Raw genomic sequence first — 25,507 nt, 5'->3', positions numbered from 1 at the left:
GCTTTTGGTTAACCTATATAATATATTATATTATATAATTTAATTAATAATTAATTAATTACTTATTTTTTTATTTTTTCTTTTGGATCACTACATTCTCTCCTTCTTTAGAAAATTCCGTCCTCGAAATTTCTTTACTAATCAATCATTTCCTCATTTCAGACATTCATTAACTCACTATATCCCAATATTTATATCAAAAGAATTCCTACATCATCCACAATGAAATAAAATCATCATATAAACTTCTTAGTCATTCATAGCCAAATTAAATCATTATTATCTTAATTATAAACTTATACCTGCGCCCCTGGCATTCTCTGGCTCAAGCTGGATCAACGAGTAAACTCGTGTTGGACCACTTCTACCAAGTGGTATCTGCTGTTTCCCCCGATCCTGGTTCGGTACAGGTACAACAGGCAAAGGTTCCCTACAATTCTTCTTGACATGCCCTGGTTAACCGCACCTGAAATAGTTAGGAGCCCGAAACCAATATTCACTCCTATGCCTCTTGTTACATGTCTGGCATACGGGGTAAGACTGACTATCCCGATAACCGGGATAATCCTGATCTCCTGCCTCCTGCCTCGAGTGGACGACATCTTTCCCTTTCTTTCTTGATCCTTGATTGAACTCAACTTGAAAACTGGACGGTGCAGGTCTCTTCTTCTAAATTGCAGGCTCTGTGCTACTCTAGATGCTCTTCTCCAGCCCCGAAACCTTATCAACCAAGTCTGAGAAATTTTGGACCTGGAATCCCACTACCAGCTCATAGATTCTGCATCTCAGATCTTTTTCAAATTTCCTAGCCTTCATTGCCTCATTCGAAATTAGGAACGGAGCAAAATGTGATAATTCAACAAACTTGCCCACATATTTTCTGACTGTCATATTTCCCTGGGTCAGGTTAGTGAACTTTTTAATCTTTTCCTCTCTGACAGATGAAGGAAAATACCTATCAAAGAACAGCTCCTTAAATCTCTCCCAAGTCAGAGCTATCTTTACTAATATCTGTTCCTCTAGTAGATTCACAGAAAGCCACCAGCGTTTTGCATCACCGGTAATTCTAAATGCAGCATAACGGACCTTCTGCTCGTCCGTGCAGCCGAGTACCTACAGTATCTCTTCTATTTTCTGAACCCAATTTTCCGCAGTCACTAGATCAGGTCCTCCCTCAAAAGCAAGAAGTTTCAACCTCATAAACTCTTTAATACTAGTTGGGCAGTTCTATTCTCTACAATCCTTTCTCATTTCTGCCCTGACCTGTCGAGCTATACCCCTCAGCATCACAAAGGTATCAATATCCTCTTCACTCGAAGTCTCCGAGTCATTTGTTCCTTTAGCCCCTACATCCTTGTAGACACCCCATTTTTACCCAGGCCCAATATATGTATTACTATTATTATTATTATTGTTATTTTATTATTATTATTATTATTTTATTTATTCTTATTATTATTATTATTATTAATTTTCACTAATCTTATTATTATTATTATTATTATTATTTTTCATTAGTATTATTAATATTACTTTTATTTTTATTTTTTATGTCTATTTTATTATTATTACTATTTATTATTTTCATTATTATTTTTATTATTTTTATTATCATTATTATTAGTATTTTTATTACTATTATTACTATTATCTTATTTTTTATTATTATTATTATTATTATTATTATTATTATTATTATTTTTCTTTAGTATTATTATTATTACTTTTATTTTTATTTATATTGTTTATTATTATTATTATTATTTATTATTTTCATTATTATTGACATTATTTTTAATTATTATTATTAGTATTTTTACCTTTATTTATTACTATTATTATTATTATTTTATTTATTTATTTATCTTTGTTATTACTATTATTATTATTATTATTATTATTATTATTATTATTATTATTATAGTAGTATATATTCTTTCCAAAAAAAAAAACCATAAACCAAAAAAGGAAATGTTTTTAGGGTTTTTTTTCAAAATTATTTTTATAAGAAGAGGGGGCGCACAGCCAAGCCAGCGGGGGTGGGGGGGGGGGGGGGAGAGCCAAACGAAACAAAAAAAAAAAAGCCTAATCTTTTTTTGGCCAGATTTCTATCCAAGCGGCAACAGCCGCTGCATCTCAGCCCCCCTCTCTTCTCTGCTCCATTCTCTCGGTTGCTCCCTTATCTCCCTGTAACTCTCCCTCTCTGCTTCCCAGAACCAGAGACCTGAGCACCTCTACTCCAGTCACCATCTCCTCCATCAACCAACTCATCCGCAGCTTTCATACCAGACCACAGCCCCAGCATCTATCCTGATAATATCTCCACGACCATCGTCTCCGCAAGCCGCGAACGCCGCCATCGTACCCACGCCGTCGCCATCGCCGTCCTCCTACGACCACAACTCTGTCAGCCCGACACCAAGCGGCAGCAGCAACTCAAGTCTCCCATATCTCCATTCGGCCACTGCTCGTTCACCAAATCCTCCACGGCCCAACTACTGCTTCCAAGTCACCATAACACTCCGGCGACGCCCACTGCCATAGTTTCCGGCGACCCTACGCCGGTTGTTGTCTCCGGCATCTTCCCCGCTCAATAAACCAAACTTCGGCAACAGTCAGCCCCCACGGCCAGTCCTCTGCAATATCCTCTGCTCCAGTTGAAGTCTGCGGCCAGCAACCACCATAGCAGCTGGCCTCCCTGCTACTCCATGCCAATAAACACGCCCACACCTACCCGCACACACACTTTTACACACATTAAAACACACACCTAAACACATGTATTTAACACACTCTTTTACACACATTAAAGCACACACCTTTACAGGAACTTTTAACACACACAGCAGGTATATACACACACACATTTTTTGTAAAGATTAAATTTTGTTTGTTAATTAACATTTACTTATATTTATTGTTTCAAGGTTTTTAATAATTAATGTCCATATTTATAAATATTAATTTGTTTGTTCTCATTCTTGTAGGATTTTTCTTTTTATTGCCAAGGTAAGATTTCAATTGTAATATTTATTTTTAGTTTAAATCGTAATATTTTTATGGTGTTAATATGGTATATTTTGGATTATTAGTATTGTTGCATTAATGCCGTATATCTTGGATTTTTCCCTATTGCTATGTTAATTACGTATATATATTAGGGTTTTGATTCATTCATATTGTTCATGGTATTTTTAGAATTGTTAGGATCTTAGCATATATGGTGTTTTTAGTATTTTAATGTATATAGTGATAATATTATAGTATTTCTATTATGTTTACATGTGGTGAGATTTATTATAGTATCTTTAGTATCATAACATATATAGTATTACGGTACTTTATTACTTGTTTTGGCATTCCTAATATTCTCACTATTATTATGTGTATTGTGGTAGTGTAGTATTTTTGTTCATGCCATATATTTATATTTAGTATTTTAGTTTATTATCCTATTTTCACACATCAAAACCTCCCAGAAACTTTGGAAATATCACAAAGTATTTATAAAATCCTATAAAATTTTGAAATAAATGTGGGAGTTATTTTCATAGAATATTTTCTTGATTTTTAATCCCTATGATTTAAATGCGGGGGTATGAGCCTTTGGGCTTCACGTACCTTAAGCTCTGAGGGAATATATATTTATATATTATATTTATTTATTTATTTTATGCGTATCTATAAATTTATAAAAATGAGTAATTTAAAGACTTATTAGATTAACTTAGGGATAATTTCAAATTAATTAGGTACCGTTCGTAAGAACGGGCGCGTAGGGGGTGCTCGTACCTTCCCCTCGCGTAACCGAACTTCCGACCCCAACTCTGGTAATGTAGACCGATTCTACCCCTAACGGGGTAGTAATCATGTGTTCTAACCGCACTAAAGGTTAGTGGCGACTCCGACCTTTTCCATGATTTTTCCTTGAAAATATTAAAATTGATTTTTACTTCGCCGCCCGGGACACACGCGCTCCCGGGACATCGCGACAATCCTCATCCCAAGGATCCATCCCGAAAATAGGACAGGAAAGAGTTAACAATCCCATATCATAACTTTAACAAAATAATCATTAAATTTAAATCCAATATACACTCAAATTCTCCATATAAGGACCAATCTCATAGCTCAAAAACGAAATCATCTAAGGTTTATCGTGGCTTTTCTGAGGTCGTCGACTACTTTAGAAAAATCACAGGAAATCATTTACGTATTTCCACCTTTAAACTATAAACAAAATCCTATACTTCTCAACACCCAACCTAACCTATCCATCTAGCGTCTTTATCCTAACTGATTCCTATATTCTGGTATAAATCATCCCCGGGTTTGCAGAATCTCAAAACCTAATGCTCAGACATTTCCATAACCAGGCGATGTGAATCTCATCACACTTTCGGTTGGGCATTGCTCTGGTACCATTTGTAATGTCTGACCCCCTAAGTGGGCACGAAGTACTACTAATCCATTCATTTACGTGCTAACCGACATTTTAATATCATTTATGCAGCGGAAAACATAAATATAATCTTCCAACAATATAATACCAGAGTTTTCTACTTCTATTCATATACAAAACTCAACTTTTCATCCACCTGTATTCACATATTTACATATCTACAACATCTAGTATTCACAACCATTCAATTCTCAGAAGACTTAAAACATAAAACATAAATCATAAAATATTTACATCCCAAAAATATCATCAAAATTATACCCTTTCCCATTTCTATAACCCAAAAATGTTGTAATAACTTCGAGCTCTCTGAGCTCGATCTTGTGGAGGTCCTGAAAAAGATAAATTTGTATTCGGGTGAGACACATCTCAGTAAGGTAAGAAACAATATATTAAATCAGCGTGTGACCAACATGAGATTATAATCAATATACTATTCAACATTTGCAAATCTTTAACATAATTTCTGAAATCATTTTCTAAACCTAATCAATCACATGTAATATATTTTACCTATGAGAAAAACCTAAGGATAGGGGTGATTACCCACTCATACAAGTAGCACCTCTATGCTCTGATACTTTAGGCAACTCGAAGGTCACAACTGAAGCAGACCAGGGCACTCACCTTACTCGGTAAGCCCTCTGGTGAAGAAGTAATCTCGTGCTCACACAGTTCATCTAAAGGTTTACCAGTGAAGGCTCCCGAGAATAGGGAAATCTACCCGCCCATACAAGTAGTTTTCCTCTTCCCTAGTACGTTATGCAGCCTACTGCTACACTTGATACTAACCAGGGCACTCGCCTTTCTCAGCAAGCCCTCGGACGAAGAGTTTGCCCCGCCCAAACGTAACATGTTCTACAAGCATAAATAATGATACTACCATAATACCTTATTTTGTCTATCATTATTCTGTAATTCTCATTTGTTCATGTTCTTAACTTTGACGTTTCATAACAATTCACTTTACGTGGCTCTTTCCCATTTCACATCGTTCACATTTCACATTTCACATTTCATTTTCATTTCATTCATTTCCATTTCATCCTCATTTTCATTTCATTTCATAATATACTCAGCATCTTTCAGCTGTTTTTGTGTTAATCCACATAGAAATGCACTAATCTGCTACACAGCATCTTTCAACTGTTTTTGTGTTAGTCCCTACATCTTTCAACTATTTTTGTTTCCATGGTTGTATTAACACTCACATACAACATATTTCATATAACTTTTTCATTTTAGCGCATTTCCTGTAAAACATTCATTTCATACGTATAACATAATTCCACACAGAATTCTATTTACTCATGCCACATTATTTAGCAGTATAATTCATATATATTCCCTGCAAAATATGTTAACCTATATTTAACATTCACATACTAGAAAAATACCTTTAATTTCTTACATAATTATTCTGAAAAATATTTCACTTTCATCAGTTCATTTTCACATATACATAACTAATAAAACAACCCTAGGCTCAGAAATCATAATTTAAACGGTTGGCATTTTTAACCCATAAGAAAACGTATACATATACATAAATTATCTATTTTTTTATATCTTTAATTCATGAAATACTGGTTTAATATATATTCCCCCTTACCTGATTTCTTGAACTACACCAACAGGGATCCCGAAAAGATGCCTGCGGCGCTTACCTGAACCCTGATTCAATAATCCTAGTTTAATTAAATCAACCCTAAATAAAATACTATTTTAACATTTCCTAGGCCCATAAATTCCAAATAAATAATTATACTCTCAAATATAACCAATTTACTTAATTCCCCAAATCCCACTTTTGGAGTGATGCCTAAGAAACCTAAATTGAAAATTTACTCTGGCCAAAATGACGACGATCGAGACTAAGACCCCGTGGTGGTACCCGATCATCGATTTAGCTAAAGATCTAAGGAGAAATTAAGGAAATATAGGGAATATACCTTTCCACAAGAGTGGTGCCTACGCCGCTCCCCCGACCAATCCACTCTGATAGGAATGTCGGTGGTGGAGATTGGAATCCAGCGGTACCTTCCGTTTTACGATCGACTGAATATTGGTCGAGAAAATAAGGAGAGAGAGAGAGAGAGAGAGAGAGAGAGAGAGAGAGAGAGACGGAGATTAAGGAGTGAGAGTGACGGAGGGACCTGAAAGAGAAATAAAGACTTGGTGGAGGGCTTCTTATCTTTTTTAATTCCAATTGCCTGAAGCTTCTTTTGAAGCTTCAGGATGCTTTTGGTTAACCTATATAATATATTATACTATATAATTTAATTAATAATAATAATAATAATTAATTAATTATTTATTTATTTATTTATTCTTTTGGATCACTACACGAGAATTGTTTATCAAAACACAGGGATTTATTATGACACATGCAAGGGCTGGGATTTGATATAGCGGCTATGAGCCGAGTTTTATATGACTGATGCGAGGGCCAGGCTAATGTTTAAGGTTGCGAGGGCTAGAATTATGTTTAACGGATGTGAGCCAAGTTTTATATGATAGCCGCGAGAGCTAGGATTATGTTTTAACGAGAGTATTAAATGACAGGGTTTATATGAAATGAGTTTGAAATATAGTTTTATAACTTAAATTGCATGATATGTTTTAGGAACCCTGAAGACCAGTTATATTATGAGCACGATACCATTGCTAGAGATTTAGTATTTGACCATGTGCGGGCACATTGTTCTAGATAGCAGTATAGGGTGGTTTCAGCCGATTAGCCTTGATAGAGGGTGTACCTTCCTTGGAAGTCCGAACTTTTAGGATGTGGTAGGGCAATCAGAACCCCGCAAGCAAGTTGTGGATGCCTACGTAGACGGAGTTAGATCCAAACGTATGTTTTGACTTAGTGTAGTAACCGGGAAAAAAAAATAAAATTTAAAAATAATAATAATAATAAAATAATAAAATAAAATTAATTAATTAAATTAATAAGTAAAATGAATAGGAACAAATATATATATATAAATATTAAAGCATGTATATATATATATATATGTGTGTGTGTGTGTGTGTGTGTGTGTGTGTGTGTGTGTGTATATATATATAAAGTATGAAAGCTTCTTCAAGAAGCTATACTTTAATTAAGGTTTACTATTATATATAAAATAACACAAGCTTCTTCAAGAAGCTTGCTTATATTTTTTTTGGAAGTGCTCTCTCTCTCTCTCTCTCTCTCTCTCTCTCTCTCTCTCTCTCTCTCTCTCTCTCTCTCTCTCTCTCCTACGACTCTCTCTCTTCGATTCCGGGCTAGTTTTACGCCGAATCGACAAACCGAAACCACCACGACGCTCCTGGCGAAGTTCTCTACAAGTCTGCCAGAACAGATCGTCAGGAAAACGAAGTTGGATTTCATCCCAAATCCAAGGTAAGGCTTTATATTCAATATTTGGATTTTTGACAGTTGAAGAAAGTAATATACGCGTAAAAATACTGAACTTTAATACTGGAAATTTTCAGTTCCAGGGTATTGATTGGGAACGTTAGGAATCATCCCTAAGTTGAGGTAAGACTTTTTAAGTCGAATTTGACTTAGTGGTAGTTATAGAAAATGTTGTACGTACGAAAATACTAAATTTTAATTCTGCGAGTTTTCATTTTCAGGGTATTGAGTTGAGAACCTTGTGGGTACGGGAAAGATTTTCTTAGGGGCTTTTCAGGAATCAGGTAAGGGGATAAACTAAGCTAGTTTTGTTTTGAGAAAATGTATGTATATATATATAGCACCTGGTTTCAAGAAAAATAAATATATTTATATATATGATTCATATTTGGAAAATACTGTTTAAATGATGATATGTTGAATACATAGAAAATTTGTTTAGTGTGGCATGAGTTTAAAAATGTTGTGAAATATTGTTTTTTTTTGGAATGGGGACGATTTGGATTTCTATGATGGAAAACCGGCGTACGGGCTGAGATATTTTTATATGTATATGTGATTTGCCGGCGTATGGGCCGTGCTGTGTGGATGAGATTTGCCAGCGTACGGGCCGTGCTATGTGATTTGCCAGCGTATGGGCTGTGCTATGTGATTTGCCAGGGTACGGGCTGTGCTATGTGATTTGCCGGCGTACGGGCCGTGCTATGTGGTTTGCCAGCGTACGGGCTGTGCTATGTGATTTGCCGGCGTACGAGCCGTGCTATGTTAAAATGTGTAATACCGGCGTACGGGGCGATGATTTTCATGATACACGTATATATGTAAAATGATATGATTGATGTGAAAATAAATGATATGAGATATTTATGTATCACGGTTTTAGTATATGTATATGATATCAGAACCTGGTTGGCTTGGTCTAGGCTAGCACTTGCACGGTACCGTTGCTATGTGTCCATGGTCCTTGTGATCATGATATCTGTGTTAACGCCACTGTACGGAGTGGTGTGAGATTGGATGGTCGATGTGGTTATTTTCAAGAAGTGTGCTGTTATCGCCCCTGGTGTACGGACCAGTCTGGGTAGACCCATCGGACCTACAGACTACTGTTTGACTTGGCAGTGGTCGGCCAACCATTGTCAGGTCCCGCCTTCGGGCCACACAACCCAGTCATGTGGGGGTAATACATGACAACAGCCAGCTAACCTACCAGGATTGTTTTATGTTATTATTAGTGTATGAGATGAGATATGTTTATGAAAATGCAGTATATTCTGCTATTTGTTGATATGCATATATTTTCCCATATTTGATAAACAGTATTGAATATGTTATGTATGGTATATGTAGAACACAGAATACTCATGTTGCCACACACTGGTATTAGTTTATTTCCCTTACTGAGAGGTGTCTCACCCCTAAATCTTATACATTTTTCAGGAGCCCCTGATAGGAGAGCGGGAAAAGCCCCGCTGATCTAGATCAGTTGTTTGCCCTCTTTGGAAGGGTAAGTTTTTGGTAGGGACAGTTAGGTTTTGTGGGGGATTGTCCCTAGATTTCATTTTTGAGATGTATATACTGTGAGATAGTAATTGTAGTGACTCTGGTATGTGTTATGCACATTATGATGAGATGTATATGATTTTATACTTTCTGCTGCGTAGGCTTCTGCTGTATGTTTTGTCATATCCTTGGTGCCCATGGGCCCAGGTGGATTGTGACCTGCTGAGCTGGGATGTATAATGTGATGATATTTATATATATAAAAAAAAATATATATGTGAAAAAGGAGCAGGTCGTTACACTTAGTCTTGGTTGATCACCCCAGGCTTACTCCAGCCTTCGGTCTGCACAACCCGTGTCATGAGGGAAGTAAATGGAATTAGTCACAAGGATTGTCTTTTATGCATATTTGTTGATTTATGTAAATGATGTCACTTATTCATTGATCTATTTATACTATGGAAACGAGGCAAGCATTTTCAATTGTGAAAAGTAAGCATAATGTAAAATAGCTATTTTTGGTTAAATGAAGGATGAGTGTTTTCTATAAACACTAAATGCATGCTGACCACACACTGATATTAACTTAATCTTCTTTACTGAGAAGTGTCTCACCCCAATATGCAAATCATCTTTTTAGAAAATACCAGGAATCATGCTTAGCAGGATAAAGGGGGTGGAAGTTAGAATAGTCTCTTTTTGTGAGTATTTGTATGAGCTCTAGTGTATGTAAATTATGCTATAAGTCGCTGTACTTGTATTATGGTTGTATGGATTGAGCTAGTTGTCCTTTTTCGGTAGGGTTGTAATATGGATGTTTGGAAACCTTTATGTACAAAGGAAATTTAGAACTTTGGTAACATATGTTTGGAGAATGTTTCATTATTTCCACTGTATCTATTATGATAATGTGGTATCAGGTACGTAGACGTCACTAAAGTAGCACCCCGGGCCCACGTGGCGGGTCGGGGCATTACAGGATGTTGACCTTTTGAGTCCTATCTTTGTTTTGATGCTGACAAAGCACCAGTATCTTATGTGTGTTTAAGTTTGTGAATAAGTCTAAATTTCAACACACATCAGATCAAGGGACTTGGAAGCGAGAAGAAACTCCAAGATCATATGTATCTGGCGTATTCCATGAAGACACACGAGCAAGAAGATTGAAGACATTTGTTCTTATTGTAAAATGCATTTTGTTTTATATTTTGGGTCTATAATATTTGCATATCATCCATGATAAGAATTAAATGCTCAAAACCATAGTATGACCTTAGGGATCACCTTCGGTCGATTGATGTCGGATTTTTGGGGTTAACTCTCAATAGGCCTTAGAATGACCATAGGAATCATCACCCATATAACCCAAAATGCCTTATGCTTAGTCACACTAGGTTGATGAAGCACAGAGACCAAAACAAGACTTAAATGCATATTTTTAGTGGTCTTTGTCGACCGAACCCAAAGTTATATAAAGCCTACAGTCGACCGAACTGAAGTCAACACTTTGACTTTATTCGGTCGACCATCATAAAATGAACGTGACACTTACGGTCGACCAAATCCCCACGTGCCTAACACCCCGTACACTCGGTCGACTAAATTTGTTAGTTCATTTGGTTACGATCAACCGAACCTGTGAAGAATGTCAACCAAACTTGTCTCGGTCGACCGAACCTCGAAGGGTTCGAAAATCACCTTGAGACGGTCGACCATATTTCTAGTTCAAAATTGACTTGGTCGACCAAACACAGTACTACGGTCAACCGAATCTTGAAAATGGTCAACTGAAACCTCTCAGGTTGGCAATTTTTTACCGCAGTAAATCAAAGTTAATTTTCATAAAACTCAATTAAACAATTGTCAAAATACCCTTGATGTCCCCAATGGTTATATTTTTGCCCAACTCTATATATACCCCCTCATTTGTCGTAATTACATAGAAATTAGCATATAGATTAGCAAAATTTTTCTCTAAAAATTTATTGTGCTAAATCTTTCATACTCCCATTTTTTACAAAGCATATTGCAAAATCTCCTTTATTTAAATTACATATTTTTGAGAGAGATTATTTTTGTGGGTATTAATTTATTCTCTTTGCAAGCTAACAACTCTCTCATACTTGCATTTGTTGATTGTTGATTTTGGAGAGTAGTTTAAAGTTTTTCCCATGATTTTTTATTTATAAATATTTGATTGGGAATAACTCTTCATTGGCTTAAGAACTTGCATCTTTATTGCAAGTTTCATAAGCTTTCTTTGTGTTTTGATAAAATCATTTTTAACAAACTTAAACCCTAATATCCGTTGTGCTTGATATTTGAAAAATATTTCTTGGGATGTTTGCTTAGGATTGTGGAGATGTTTTGAATATTCATATTGTAAATACATTATCTTAAAATCAAAGGTCGCACTCTTATATACACATATTGATATACATATTGTTGAGAGTTAATACATTGATTAACGAAATCTCACTTAAGCATTATTATCTTATCATCTGTGAGTGCATTAGTTGTATTGTGCGTATTGATACAAATTTGCTTGTTGGAGAAACATATATTTTATACACGAAATTTATATTTTAAATTTGTTGTATTCCAAGCGTGACCTAAGGGAGTTTGATTTAACTCGTAAGGATCGGTAGGGCCTTCTCTATCCCGCAAGGAGAGTTTGTAAATGTTGAAGTCAGTTCTGATAATTTGACCTGATTGTAAATGGTGCCGCTCCACTAATTAAGTGAGTAATAGTGGTAATCCTAGGACTTGCGAGTTGAGGCAGGAACATAGGCACTTTTGTCAAATCTCGATAACATATCCGGTATTATTTTTACTTTACTCGTTTTTCTATACATGCTTGATTGATTTAATTGTGTAATTTAAATTACAGTTGCATTTATTGGTTTACTTTATTATCTGCTCTAAATTAATCCTAAAATTGTGAAATAGAAAAAATTTTAAATCACCAGTACACCCTTCCTCGTGAGATTGTACCAAAACCAACACAGGAGTTCTCACGATCATTCAAAAAAAAAGGAAAAAGATAAGTGTGCTGGAAATAGAAACGTTTTGGTCCACAAAATTTCAGACTGAACTAAATTAAACGAAAACCAATAGAAGCCGGCCTGTGATATCTGTGTACCTATTTTTTCGAACGCCCATAAATAATCCTCAGAATTGCATTAAAAAAGAAAACACGAAATTGAACGCATCGAGACCACTCATTCATCAACTGTTCTGCAGGTTAATGTGCAGCCAGCTACCCAAGTTAAATAATCATTTATGACGCTCCCATGCAAGACTTTAACGTCCAACTGTTTCAAAATTATACAGCAGGAGTAACTAGTACTTAAGTGTCTCCTCTCTCTCTCTCTCTGTAGTTATCAGACAAAAAAGAGTGCCCGCCTTATCATCACTGTTCACGCTGCTGTACCATTCATTTGGCAGGATCTTAATATAAAGCAGCCCTGTTGGGTCCAAAGATCGGACACCCCCTCAGCTCCCCCCACCCTTTCTTCTTTCTATATATCTTTTCTGAATTTGTTTTCTCCCCTGCAACACCAAGCCTTGCGTGACCCTCTCTCTCTCTCTCTCTCTCTCTCTCTCTCTCGCTCTCTGCAGCTAAAATGGGAGGAGCAGTGTTGGTGCCATTTCTCTTTACTTTCTCCCTCTTCGTCTTCTCGACCCTGGATGAAATTCCCTTTGCTGCCTCTCGCAGCTTGGTGTCGGACAGTCTTTCCGTTACCACAGAGTTTGATGTCACGGGATCCATTCAGAAAACCCTCGGCGTCCTCTCCTTCAACTCCCAGACCATGACCTCCCTCCACCGCCGTGAACCCCCCAACGCCACCGCCGTGGTTCCCTCCGCTTCTGCTTCTGGTCCGGCAGTTTCCTCCACCTTATCCCTGCGACTTCTCCCGCGAAGCTTCCTCCGCAAAATCCCCCACCCAGACTATAGATCCCTCCTCCTCTCCCGCCTCCAGCGCGACGGCGCGCGCGTCGATTTCCTCAACGCCAAGCTCGACCTCGCCGTCAATGGCGTCCGCCCCTCGGATCTCAGGCCCCGACAGGAGGAGCTCCAAATGGACGAAATCCAGAGCCCCGTGGTCTCCGGGATGAGCCACGGCTCCGGCGAGTACTTCGCCCGGATCGGATTTGGGACTCCGGCGAAACAGCTATACGTCGTCCCCGACACCGGCAGCGACATCAACTGGATCCAGTGCCTCCCCTGCTCCGACTGCTACTCCCAGGCGGACCCGGTATTCGACCCGAAAGGCTCGTCGTCGTACAAGACGCTCGGTTGCAGCACCGCCCAATGCTCCGCCCTCGAGAGCTCCACTTGCCGGAATAACTACTGCGAGTACCAGGTAGCGTACGGCGACGGTTCGTACACCGTCGGCAACTACGCCTCCGAAACGATGTCGTTCGGGTCATCGGGGTCCGTGCCCAACATCGCCATAGGATGCGGCCACGATAACGAGGGTCTCTTCGTCGGCTCAGCCGGGTTGCTCGGCCTGGGCCGCCGCTCGCTCTCTTTCAACTCCCAGATCAAGGCCAAATCGTTCTCCTACTGCTTCGTGGATCGGGATTCCAGCTCATCGTCGACTATGGACTTCAATTCGGCGCACCCCGCCGATTCGGCCACTGCACCGCTGCTGCGAAACGCCAAGATGGAGACGTTCTACTACGTGGGACTGTCTGGAATCAGCGTCGGCGGCGAGTTGCTACAGATCCCGCAGTCTACGTTCCAGGTGTCCGGGAATGGGGGCGGCGGGATCATCGTGGACTCCGGCACGGCGGTGACTCGGCTGCAGTCGGAGGCATACAGCTCGCTGCGAGACGCTTTCGTGAAGCGGACTCAGGGGCTGACCCGGGCGGGCAGGGTGGCCATATTCGACACGTGCTACGATCTGTCGTCGAAGACGACGGTGACAGTGCCAACGGTGTCGTTTCGCTTTGTGAGCGGGAACGTGCTGCAGCTGCCGGCGAAGAACTACCTAATTCCGGTGGACTCGGCGGGGACGTTTTGCTTTGCGTTTGCCCCGACGACGTCGTCTCTATCGATAATTGGGAACATACAGCAGCAAGGGACACGTGTGACCTATGACCTGGCAAACTCGCTCGTGAGCTTCTCTTCCAATAAATGTTAAGACCTGGAGTTTAGAAAAAGGGCAAAATAAAGAAAAAAGAAAGGTTGAGAGTAGAGAGTGAGTTAAATTAAAATTTTGGAATTTACTGTAAGTTCTGCTCTGTATGTATTTTAAATTTTAATGTGTGGTAAAATAGGGGTAGGGTTTTTTTTTTTTTTTTTGGGGTCAGAAGGGTATTTAGTAGCATCGAAAGCGTAGGTGGTGTCTGGAAGGCAAGTGGATGGGGTGGTGATTGATTGGGGCCCATCCCCAACAAGTGTGAAGTTAATTTTAGGCAGCAGTTTGCCACGTGGTTGATTATTAGCGGTGGACTGGGACAGGTGGGGGTAGGGGAATGGTAAAACTTTAAAAGCCATGTAATGCGGTCTGGTCTGGTCTAATGGGGCCAAGGGGGTTCTTCTGTTACTTGTGTTTTTTTTACTGTTTCAGTTACTGTTCTTGTTTTTCATTAAATAACGTGGAAGGATATGTGTATGTATATATATATATATATATATATATATCAAATTCAATGACATAAAATTTATTTTTAAAATTGATGTGTCCAAAAAAATATTGGAAAAGACACTGGACCATCCAGTGTCTTTTAATAAAAGACGCTACACTAAGTAGCTTTTTTAATTAAAAAATATTATTTGGAATAAAGTTTTTTGCATCATCCATGCATGCGCTAGCTGAACTTCCTTTTTGTTAATAATAATTTATCATATTATTAAAATAAATTTTTCCCTATTTTATTCAAATTATGAGTTAATATCTCATTAGCAGCATGAGATAAGTAAGAGATCGCACATAGTGCCACCATTTGGGAGAGATTTAAAACATTTTACCTTCCTCCAAAATGTTGTCTACAAATTACAACTTCTGCACTTTTGGAAACTATTTTTTGTCAACTTTGTCGAAATCAACCTTTGAATAAAACACTTTATAAGTAAAATTTACGAGGGTATAATTAATTTGGTCTTGTAGGAGGAGAAAGAGTACGTAGTATTGGAAACAAGAGAATATTAACCAAAGAATGGGATAGCATGAGGTAAGCTTATTTAAAGGAAACCCTAAAAAGCATCCCTAACATAATCCTCCATCAAACTTTCATCTATTACTCTCTTATGTGTTTTGCATACCGATTTCAAGAGTCAAACCATGTAATAAGAAGGGATCGTCATACAACACCACTTCAAGAAAGTTTCAACAAGTTAATTTTCTTTTCTTTGCCTTATTTTACAAGGGCATAAAATCATCAAATCTGAATTTAGTATAAATCAAAAAGTTAACAACCACATGAAGATAAGGAGAAGGACAATTTCATGATCTCTCTCTCTCTCTCTCTCTGGGCATCTCCCCTAGTCACCAAAACTTTCTACCTTACATCTTAAGACTTAAGCTATGTTCCAACCTAGTTATATGGGACTCCACTGTGGTAAGGTGAACATGTGACAATAAAAATGTTGTTTAGGTTCAGCAATTCTTTAAACTATGATATCCACCATGGGTTAAAAAGCCTTTAATGCTTATCTCTCATTTCCATCATTCCCCTGGTTAGGTGTTTTTTTTTTTTTTTGGATTAGAAAATGAATTTAGGGCAACCAACCTTGAATATACTCAGATTAGTATTTTTTTTTTCCCCACATTATTTACACAAATTTTTTTTTTTGGTTTTGTGGGATTTGTTAAACCTGCGAGCACTATCATACTACCCCCAAAGAAGAATGTGACTTGGACAACCAACATGCCACCCCAAAGCAACTTTCCAAAGCAGGAGAGTCCACTTTTCACGATTTCTTAGCATTATATAAGTTCTCATCAACCAATCATCAAGCTTCTTGTTTAGTAAATACAATATCCTAGTCGGCATAGATATTTGGCTATATCTAATTGTTTGATTATGGAAGGTCCTACATTGAAACAGAACAATATGTATGTTTAAAACTAGGCGTCTGGTTGTAAGAACAAAAATTAGACAATATGAAACAACATTTGACTAGATTGGATTAAAAGACATTTCTTCTTTAATTTACTTTTTTTTTTACTCGAATTAAAAAAACTCTTAATGCACATGGACTTAAAACTATGGAAAATTAGTTGTACACATAACAAAACAAACTATTGCTCGTGGGCACTGAGATGTGAAAAAAAAAAAAAAAAACACCAATATGCACAGTTTTTTATTGTTTTGCCAATGAAAGTTATTTTTTTCCAATATGCACAGTTTTTTGACCACACATGTTGGAAAAAAATAACTTTCATTGGCAAAACAATCATAGTTTTTTTCACAAATTTCATATACAAATTTATACATTTATACTACATTAAACTTGTGTAAAAAATTTGGCAGTCTCTCACAGTGCGGTATGCTCCGATACTACTTATCATCCCTGGTGTATAGAGTCAAGAGGCGGGAGGGTAAATGGACTCTTTCGCGTATTTACGAATTTCTTTATAAAATAAAATTCTTGGTTAGATTCAAGCAATTATATCACAATATAAGTAAAGTAAATCAAGCACAAGACACAAATGAAGAGTATAGGGAGAGAAAACTTAACACGGGTATTTTAACTCGGTTCGGTACCAAGCCTATGTCCATGCCTTGAGACCAACTCAAGGAATCCACAATCCACTAAGGAACTCCTTCACCGGAGGAGAAGCCTGACAACACGGGAACAAATTTCTCAATGCTCACCAAGAGCCACAAGGATCACCAAGATGCCTTGCAAGATGGTTCACTAAGAATTTTTACCAAATGGTTTACAAATAACCTTTTACAAGAAGGTGGGTATACAACACAATACTCCTCAAATGACCTGATTACAAAACAAACCTCATAATATTTTCTAAAGGAATGAATCAAACAAGATTAGTGAGTAAGAGAGAATTGAGCACTTGAAATGAAGAACTAAGATGCAAAGTGCTTAGGTTTTGTATAAAAAGATGTTTATCACTAAATTCATGTAAAAATAATTGAAACCATGTTTAATCAAGTCTATGAACTTGATTTATAGGCAAAATGGACTACTAGCCATTTTATGGCTGTTGAGGTGATATATTATATGTTTAAATTAAAAACTAACCATTTATAGCCATTGGGGACTGAATCTCGATGCCAAGTGTTGACTATTTGATCCCATTCATCGACTATTGACCCCCATTCGTCGACTAATTACCCCCATTCGTCGACTATTAACATTCTGCCTACATTTGTCGACGAATTACCCCAAATCGTCAACGATTACCCAAAATCAGAAAAAGTCATCAACAAGAAAATTGTGGGATTTTTTCTTAGCTTTTCATAGATACCAAGATTGTCCTTTTTAGACTTTTCTAACAAAAGTTATGCCCTAAATACCAAAGGGTGTTTAGGAAATATGATAGGTGCATAACTGAGGTTTTAAACCCAACTAGAACCAAGTTTGTAAAAGATTATAAGACAAATATGATTTAAAGCTTATCCTTATGAATATATACTTAATTTTCTTGAGGCTTTAGGACATAAAACTTGTTTTGGACCAAGTATATAAAAGATTATAACCCAAATACCACTTAATACTTGTCCCATTTGAAAACATATTTAAGTATAGGATATTTTGTCAAACTCTTTGTTTTATTTTTGAAAACCATAAGGACTGAATTTGTGACTTTGTGAAATCCTTTATACTCTTGTATCCTAATATGCACATGCATTTTGCTCAACTCTTTCTTAGTAATCATGTGTGAAACAAAATCGCAAGAGTTATAATAGTTCCTACCTCAAACAAACCCCATTGCATATAATTTAACATTATCTTCATTGGATGTGTTTGAGTACTTTTGATTGAATATCCTTTTGATCTTTCCTACATAACGTCTACTCGGTCCAATCTTTGCCTTTAATTTAGTACTTCATGTATTTGTCACTTGTACCTGTACTAAACATGATTTGCAAAGATAGGAAACATTAGGAACCACAAATAGGTTAATATCATCAAAACATATTAATTATGATTATGTAGCCACGAAGGCTAACAATCTTTTATTAAATTCGAGTATACCTAATATCCATGCTTGCACCTATCCAAAGAAAACAACTTTCATCGGCAAATAGTCACAATATTTTCACAACTTTCATACACAACTTTATACATTCATAATACATCAAACTTGTGTAAAAAATTCAGTAGAGTCTCCTCTTAAAATCGAGTATACGCATATATGCTTGCACCTGTTCAAAGAAAACAACTTTCATCGGCAAATAGTCATAGTATTTTCACAACTTTCATACATAACTTTATACATTCATACTACATCGAACTTGTGTAAAAAATTTGGCAGAGTCTCCTCTTAAAATTGAGTATACCTATCTATGCTTGAACTTGTTCAAAGAAAACAACTTTCATTGGCAAACAATCATAATATTTTCACAACTTTTATACACAACTTTATACGTTCATACTACATTGAACTTGTGCAAAAAATTCGGCAAAGTCTCCTTTTAAAATTGAGTACACCCATCCATGCTTGCACCTATTCAAAGAAAATAACTTTTATTGGCAAACAGTCACAGCATTTTCACAACTTTCATACACAAATTTATACATTTATACTAAATCAAATTTGTGTGAAAAATTAGACTGAATCTTCTCTTAAAATCGAGTACACCATTCCATGCTTGCGGTGTTCAAAGAAAACAACATTCATTGGCAAACAGTCACAATATTTTCACAACTTTCATACACAAATTTATACATTTATTCTACATCGAACTCGTGTAAAAAATTCGGTAGAATCTCCTCTTAAAATTAAGTACACCCATTCATGTTTGTACCTATTCAAAGAAAACAACTTCCATTGGCAAATAGTCACATTATTTTTCCAATTTTCATACACAACTTTATACATTCATACATATGGCGTGGATGTAAGCATTGTCAAACTATGTAATTCCTTGTGTTATTTCTATTGCTTTCATTCATATTGCATAGTTGTGTTATTCTCTTGATTTATCATTGATTGCTGCATTTAATTGATTCAATATTTCGTTATGCAAATACAATTTATACAACAAATTATACTTAACAATTTTATATAAAATTGAATAATTTAACACAAAAATCAATTTTGAATATTAAAATTAAACATAACAACCAATAGCCATAAATTTTGATTCTTCTTACAAATTTTACCACAAAAATAAAAAATTTAAAACACAAACAAACATGTTGTTGTAACAAAAATAAAAGATTAAAAAACACTAATCATATAATATAACTCCATGCTATCAAACACAAAATTTTATGTGCATTAACTATTTATTCAAATAAATTTAATATGCATTTATCATTTATACATGAAAAATTCAGACAAGAAAAAAAAAAAAAAACCCTAATCTCAATTTGAGGGTTCCACAAGGATGCTTCAAATCATCAAATTAACTTTAATATGACCAAATTTAAGATATAAAATACCAATTTCTACTACAAATTAGTACAAATTTTAACTCAAATTTTAGAATCTCAACTAAAATTATAAAAACAAGAACTAATTAAGTTTACCAACTTGATGTAGGAAAATATATCATTTCCGTTCCTTATATACTACCTTCCCAACGTTCAGATTGCATTTCGTGGCAGAATGTTTGGATTGTATAATCCGAACTCAACGTTCACGGGCAAGATTTGCTTCACATCATATCTCCATCCCCCCTCTTAGCTCTCTTTGCTCTCGGTCTCTTCTATGAACTGCAGACAAAGAGGAAGGAGGAAGAAATTATTTAAGGGAGCAAAAAATGCTACTTGGGATAACGTTTTTTAACTACCACACGTCAGCGGGCGAAGACTCTCGCCCAGAACAAAAGATGTTGGACAATCTAGTTTTTTAGTTTAAAAAAAAACAGAATATTGGACGATTTACCTTCTTTTATTAAAAAATAGCTGAACCATCTAACACCTTTTTGAACACATCAATTTTGAAAATAAAGTTTTACCGAACTGTTGTCAAATAATTTTGATTAAAATTATTTTAAATTAAAAAATAAAAATAAAAATCTAGGTATCTAGCTGTATGGATGCATGTAGAACACGTGGCGTGAAAGATATTTAGGATTTGCGGGAATCTTTTGCTTTAACTTTAGCTTTAGCTTTATTAATTCATGATGAAGATGTATTTTTTGTTTGTTTTTTCTTTTGTTGTTTTTTTCTAATACATTTTTCTAGAAAAAATATTTGTCTAAGAATGTGGGAGGTAAGTGAAAATAAGGAAAAATATTTGTAAGCAACCATATTTATGTAGAATTCAAAATATATTATAAACAAGATATCATACTCATATTTGAATTCTATTAAGCGGCTCATATCATTGTGATTTATATAAAATTATATTTCTCATTTGTATAAAATTTAGTACTTATGAATTTTTTTAGAAGCTTGAATTCTGGACATTGAATTTTTAATTTGAATAAACTTATATGAATTTTAATACAAATTTGTATCATATCAAATTTAAATTTATATAAATCTGAATTCAAGACCTTAGTTTTGGAGAGACCTCTTCCAATAATTTATACCCTATATTTAAATTTCAATTTACATAAAAATTTAAAAATAATATATAAAATTACATAAAATAAAATAAAATAATATATTTCTTAACATATACTTAATAAGTATTTTTTTATAACCCGAGAACTCCAGCCACCATTGTGTCACATTGGATACTATGGTGTGGCACCAAACTCGAAGGGTGAAAGTTATCCGTCCATTAACGCACTCATGATAATTTACCGACGTAATGTCTCAAGAGAAAATCGAATCTGTGACTTTAGAGTTTTTAAAGTTACAAGTTTGTCTTTACCACTTGATGTGGCTCGCCTAGGCCTTAATAGGTATTCGTTTATAATTCATTTATCAATCGAATAAATTTAACTTTATTATTTATTTACCTATTTATAAGTAACCACGGTATTCATTCGATAAAAGTGAGAATTTATTAATGAATAAATAGAGGTGCAGCTCTTCTTTAAAAAAGAAAAAAAAAAGAAAAGAAAAGACCCATTAACCCATTTTCCTTCCCGCACAAAATATGGAGGGCGGCAAAGAAAGGTCGATGGTCTTGGTTGAAGTTTGAAGAGGCGCTCACGGTCACGGTCCACGCATGGGCCTTATGTAAAGGAGAAGTGGCAGTGGGGCCCACTCCCTTGATTGTCGGCAATCGTTCATTATTGATGCTTTCTTTTCGTTGAAAAACACTTTAAAAACAATGCATGACGCACCCATTTACGTACGGGTTCAGATGAACCAGATGTTAATTTTTATTTCTGGGTTTCAAATAATTATCAAAAGTAAATTCTTATTCTTAATTTTTAAAAATTTGTATAAAAACTTGAGAGTGTATTTTTATATTTTTATTATTTTTTAGGTTTTTAAAAATTTGTAGAGAAAGTTTGAAAACATGTTTTTTATTATTTTTTAAATTTATGATTTCATACTTTGTGTACCACAACATGAAATTCAAAATTTGGATTTAATTTGTGTAGATTATGCATTGAGCTTCTTATATAAACCAAGTCCCAAAATCTTTAATTGGATACACTATCCTTAGTTTGGTTATTATCATTGTAATATTATTTGTAGGTTGTGTGTTTAATTGATGCAGAGGGATAGCAAAATAGGTTAATTAATGGGTCGGGTTCGGGTGGGTCATAAATTGGTCGGGGTTAAACATGTTTGAGTTTGAGTTGACCCGTTTATTAATAGGTGACTACTAATACTATGTAAATTCAACCCGTCTGCTTAATAAATAGATTATAGACTGGTCACACGCTTAAAAAAATATAATTTATTTATTTAAAATTTGTTTAAACATTTCATATAAAGTGACATTTAAAAACAAAAACGCTCAATTTTATTTTTTAACGGGTCATAAATGGATGATTCGACCTGAATTCACCAAACTCGTTTAATAAATAGGTCGGGTCTGAGTTGACCCGTTTATAAACGGATCAACTCCCAAACCTGATTTAGTTGAGTAAATTTGGTCGGTTTCGGTTCAGTTCGGATTTCAATTTTGTTCAATTTCGTTTTTCAATTTTCGAGTTTTGGTTTATTTTTTGAGTTTGGTTAAAATATAAATTAATGATAAATAATTATATATATCATATATAAATATTATATAAATATTAAATTTGTTTAAATCTTTTAACTGATTAAATCAAAATCCTTTTTGGTTGGTTTAGGGTTCAGTTAATGAGATTTTTAACTATCTATTTTTTATTAATCCAATTAACAGGACTGACTTGGACATCATTTTTTCTTTCTGTACAATCTCATTTTTATATGTTGATAAAGCAATACCAACAAATAATGCAACTGCTCTATTATTTTTTTAATCGTTTTGAGGTATTTATTTGAACTTTCTACAAGATAGACAAAACGAGAAACTTCCTCCTAAAAGACGAAAAAAAAAAAATTATAAATTAATTAATACAACTCAGGTTAAGATAAAAAGAAAGCTTGAAGAAGTCTGTCTTCTCTTATTTATTTTAATTGCTATAACTTTTAAATTGTAAAATAGTTTATTTTATGCTTAATTTCGACTTCTTATATTCTAATTTTTTTTAAAAAATATAAATTAAAAAATATGTGCTTTCCCATCATAGTCATGGGCTTGCAAGTTGATGGGTGCGGTCACGTCAAACCAAAACTAATTTATTTAAAAATATGGTTTATGTCACTAACCATTAATGGTCCAAGAAGTCCTGTCCTCTCCTCCTTGGGGCTCGTGCCCTGCCGCCCAATCTCTTTCCCACCTCGTACGGTATATATATATATATATATATATATATATATAGACACACATACGGGGGTTCTCTCATCGCTACATACATTTTTGATTTCGTCCTATTCGTCTCATCTCTATCACCACCATACACTCCCTTTTGAGGCATACAACTTCACGGGACAGATAAGAGAGACTAATCGCTTGCATTTGCATGTATGATGTCCTCCACACGTACATGAGTAAATCGTGAATATGTACTCGAAATGATAGGGTTTGAATTTTCAACCTCTCCATCAAGCGGCTTGTGAGAATCAGCCCTTACCACCCGAACTTACGTCTAGTGGCTATATATATATAGCCGACATAAAGGTGTGTTTAGATTAAAAAAATTATTTACAAAAAATAAAGAAGGAAACTTATTTTCTATTATATTTTTATTCCATATTAAATACTGTTGAAAATAAAATTTTATAATATGATTAAAAAAATATATGAAAAATTAAATATTAATGATGAGTAGAATTAAAATTTTGTTCATGAATTTAGTGTAATTTTTATTTTTATTATATATATATATTTTATAACTAAACATAAAAATACGGATTTCTTAATATTTTTCTTTGCTTTTCTTAGTGTTTTTAAAGTTTCAAACTTATGCTTAATAGAGTGATAGCAGTAAATTACGAATTATTGAAAAATTGTTTGTGTAACTTTGAGACGTTATTGTTATATGTGTTCACAATTAATTGATTATTTTTGTTACAATATTTATTATAAATTATTTTTAAAATTATTTTCTTGATTGGAAAAAAACTTGTGCAAATATGTTTCTGATAGTGTCTATGCCCTTTAATAATAAGAAAGAGAATTATGTAGAATTGTTAGTCGACGATGATCATGACAGGTTCGATTTCATTTTGCACAAATTCATTTCATTTCTATGTATGAAAGGCATAGTTTACATAGGACAACTCATTAATGTCTCCTGCCTGTTATAATGTTTTGCTTTCAATAATTGCACACATTTGTTACATTTCCAATCTATTTTTTTTTATTCTCAAAAGATTTTATATTAATATTAATCAATCATTAAAATATATTTACAAATTCAAATTTAATGCTCACTCCAAACAGTAGAGGTTAATAAATTTATAAAAACAGTAGTAATTTATTAAATTTAAAAATATTAAATAAAGACGCATGCATTGCGTATGCATGATGGTATCTATCATTTCGACCGTGCTGACACACACAAACACACACACAAGTACATCTAGAAATTAGAAAATGTTGGTCAACAAGAAGCCACATTGATGGTAGGTGTGGGTTATTTTAATTGACCATTGAAACCTCTATGGAAATTAATGTTGGAAAAAATGTGTGCACATTGATATGTATATACAATATAATTAGAGATAATAAATTTAAATAAATAAAATAAAAAATAAAGCAATGTAAATTCTCTTACATTTTACTGTGCTAAGAATAGTGTTGTCTTATGTGTATTAGGAAATAAATTTGTAAAAAAAAAAAAGGAATTATTCTAAAAAGTTTTAAAATTTATCTAAAATTTCCCAACACTTAACCAGAGGAATTTTGAAAAGTTTCGTTTTTCCCTTTGAGTGAGCCATAATTGATTAAATCCTTGAATTAGGTCATTTAATTAAATTTCAATAAATCACACACAAAATACTGATCATATGATTTATTGGTGGATTAGTGCTATTAAAGATCATATGCTCGATCTTGATTCTTATGGCAGCCTTCGGGGGAAAAAACCCAATTCTCATGCTCACAGCCTTATGACCACTATCATTAGGTGAGTCTTTCAAAGGTAAGTGTAACAATATTGTTGGCTTTTTGAGTTCAATCCCTGGTTTTGATAATGACAAATCGTAAGTTACTTATATGTATATCTAGTAATTGAATAGGTTATAATTCAACATATACATAAGGGGACTGAGAATAAAAGCCAAAGATGCATGAAGCTCATATGATTAGAGGTTTTCCATGAAAATTAAAGAGTAAAGAAGATCAAGAAGAAGACATTTTGATTTTATTTGTATAATGCATTTAAGTTTTTATTATTTGGTTTATAATAATGCATACACCTTGCATGATATGTCTAAATGCCCAGATGACCATAGATTGACCGTAGGGCACCCTTCGATCGACCAACACCAAATTTTTAGGGTTAGCTCAAAGACCATTGATTGACTTTAGGTCCCAAAATATCACATG

General features: G+C 34.9%; 1 protein-coding gene across 1 annotated transcript; it reads left to right on the top strand.

Annotated features, from left to right (window-relative positions):
- Positions 1-12,749: 12,749 nt before the first annotated feature.
- Positions 12,750-14,609, top strand: LOC131145974 (protein ASPARTIC PROTEASE IN GUARD CELL 1-like). Its single transcript, XM_058095176.1, has one exon. It carries the CDS (start codon positions 12,995-12,997, stop codon positions 14,516-14,518), a length of 1,524 nt encoding a protein of 507 aa, XP_057951159.1. The 5' UTR covers positions 12,750-12,994; the 3' UTR covers positions 14,519-14,609.
- Positions 14,610-25,507: the final 10,898 nt, after the last annotated feature.

The sequence above is a fragment of the Malania oleifera genome, chromosome 13 (assembly GCF_029873635.1).
Source record: "Malania oleifera isolate guangnan ecotype guangnan chromosome 13, ASM2987363v1, whole genome shotgun sequence".
Taxonomy (NCBI): domain Eukaryota; kingdom Viridiplantae; phylum Streptophyta; class Magnoliopsida; order Santalales; family Ximeniaceae; genus Malania; species Malania oleifera.
This window is presented reverse-complemented; position numbering and strand designations above follow the sequence as displayed.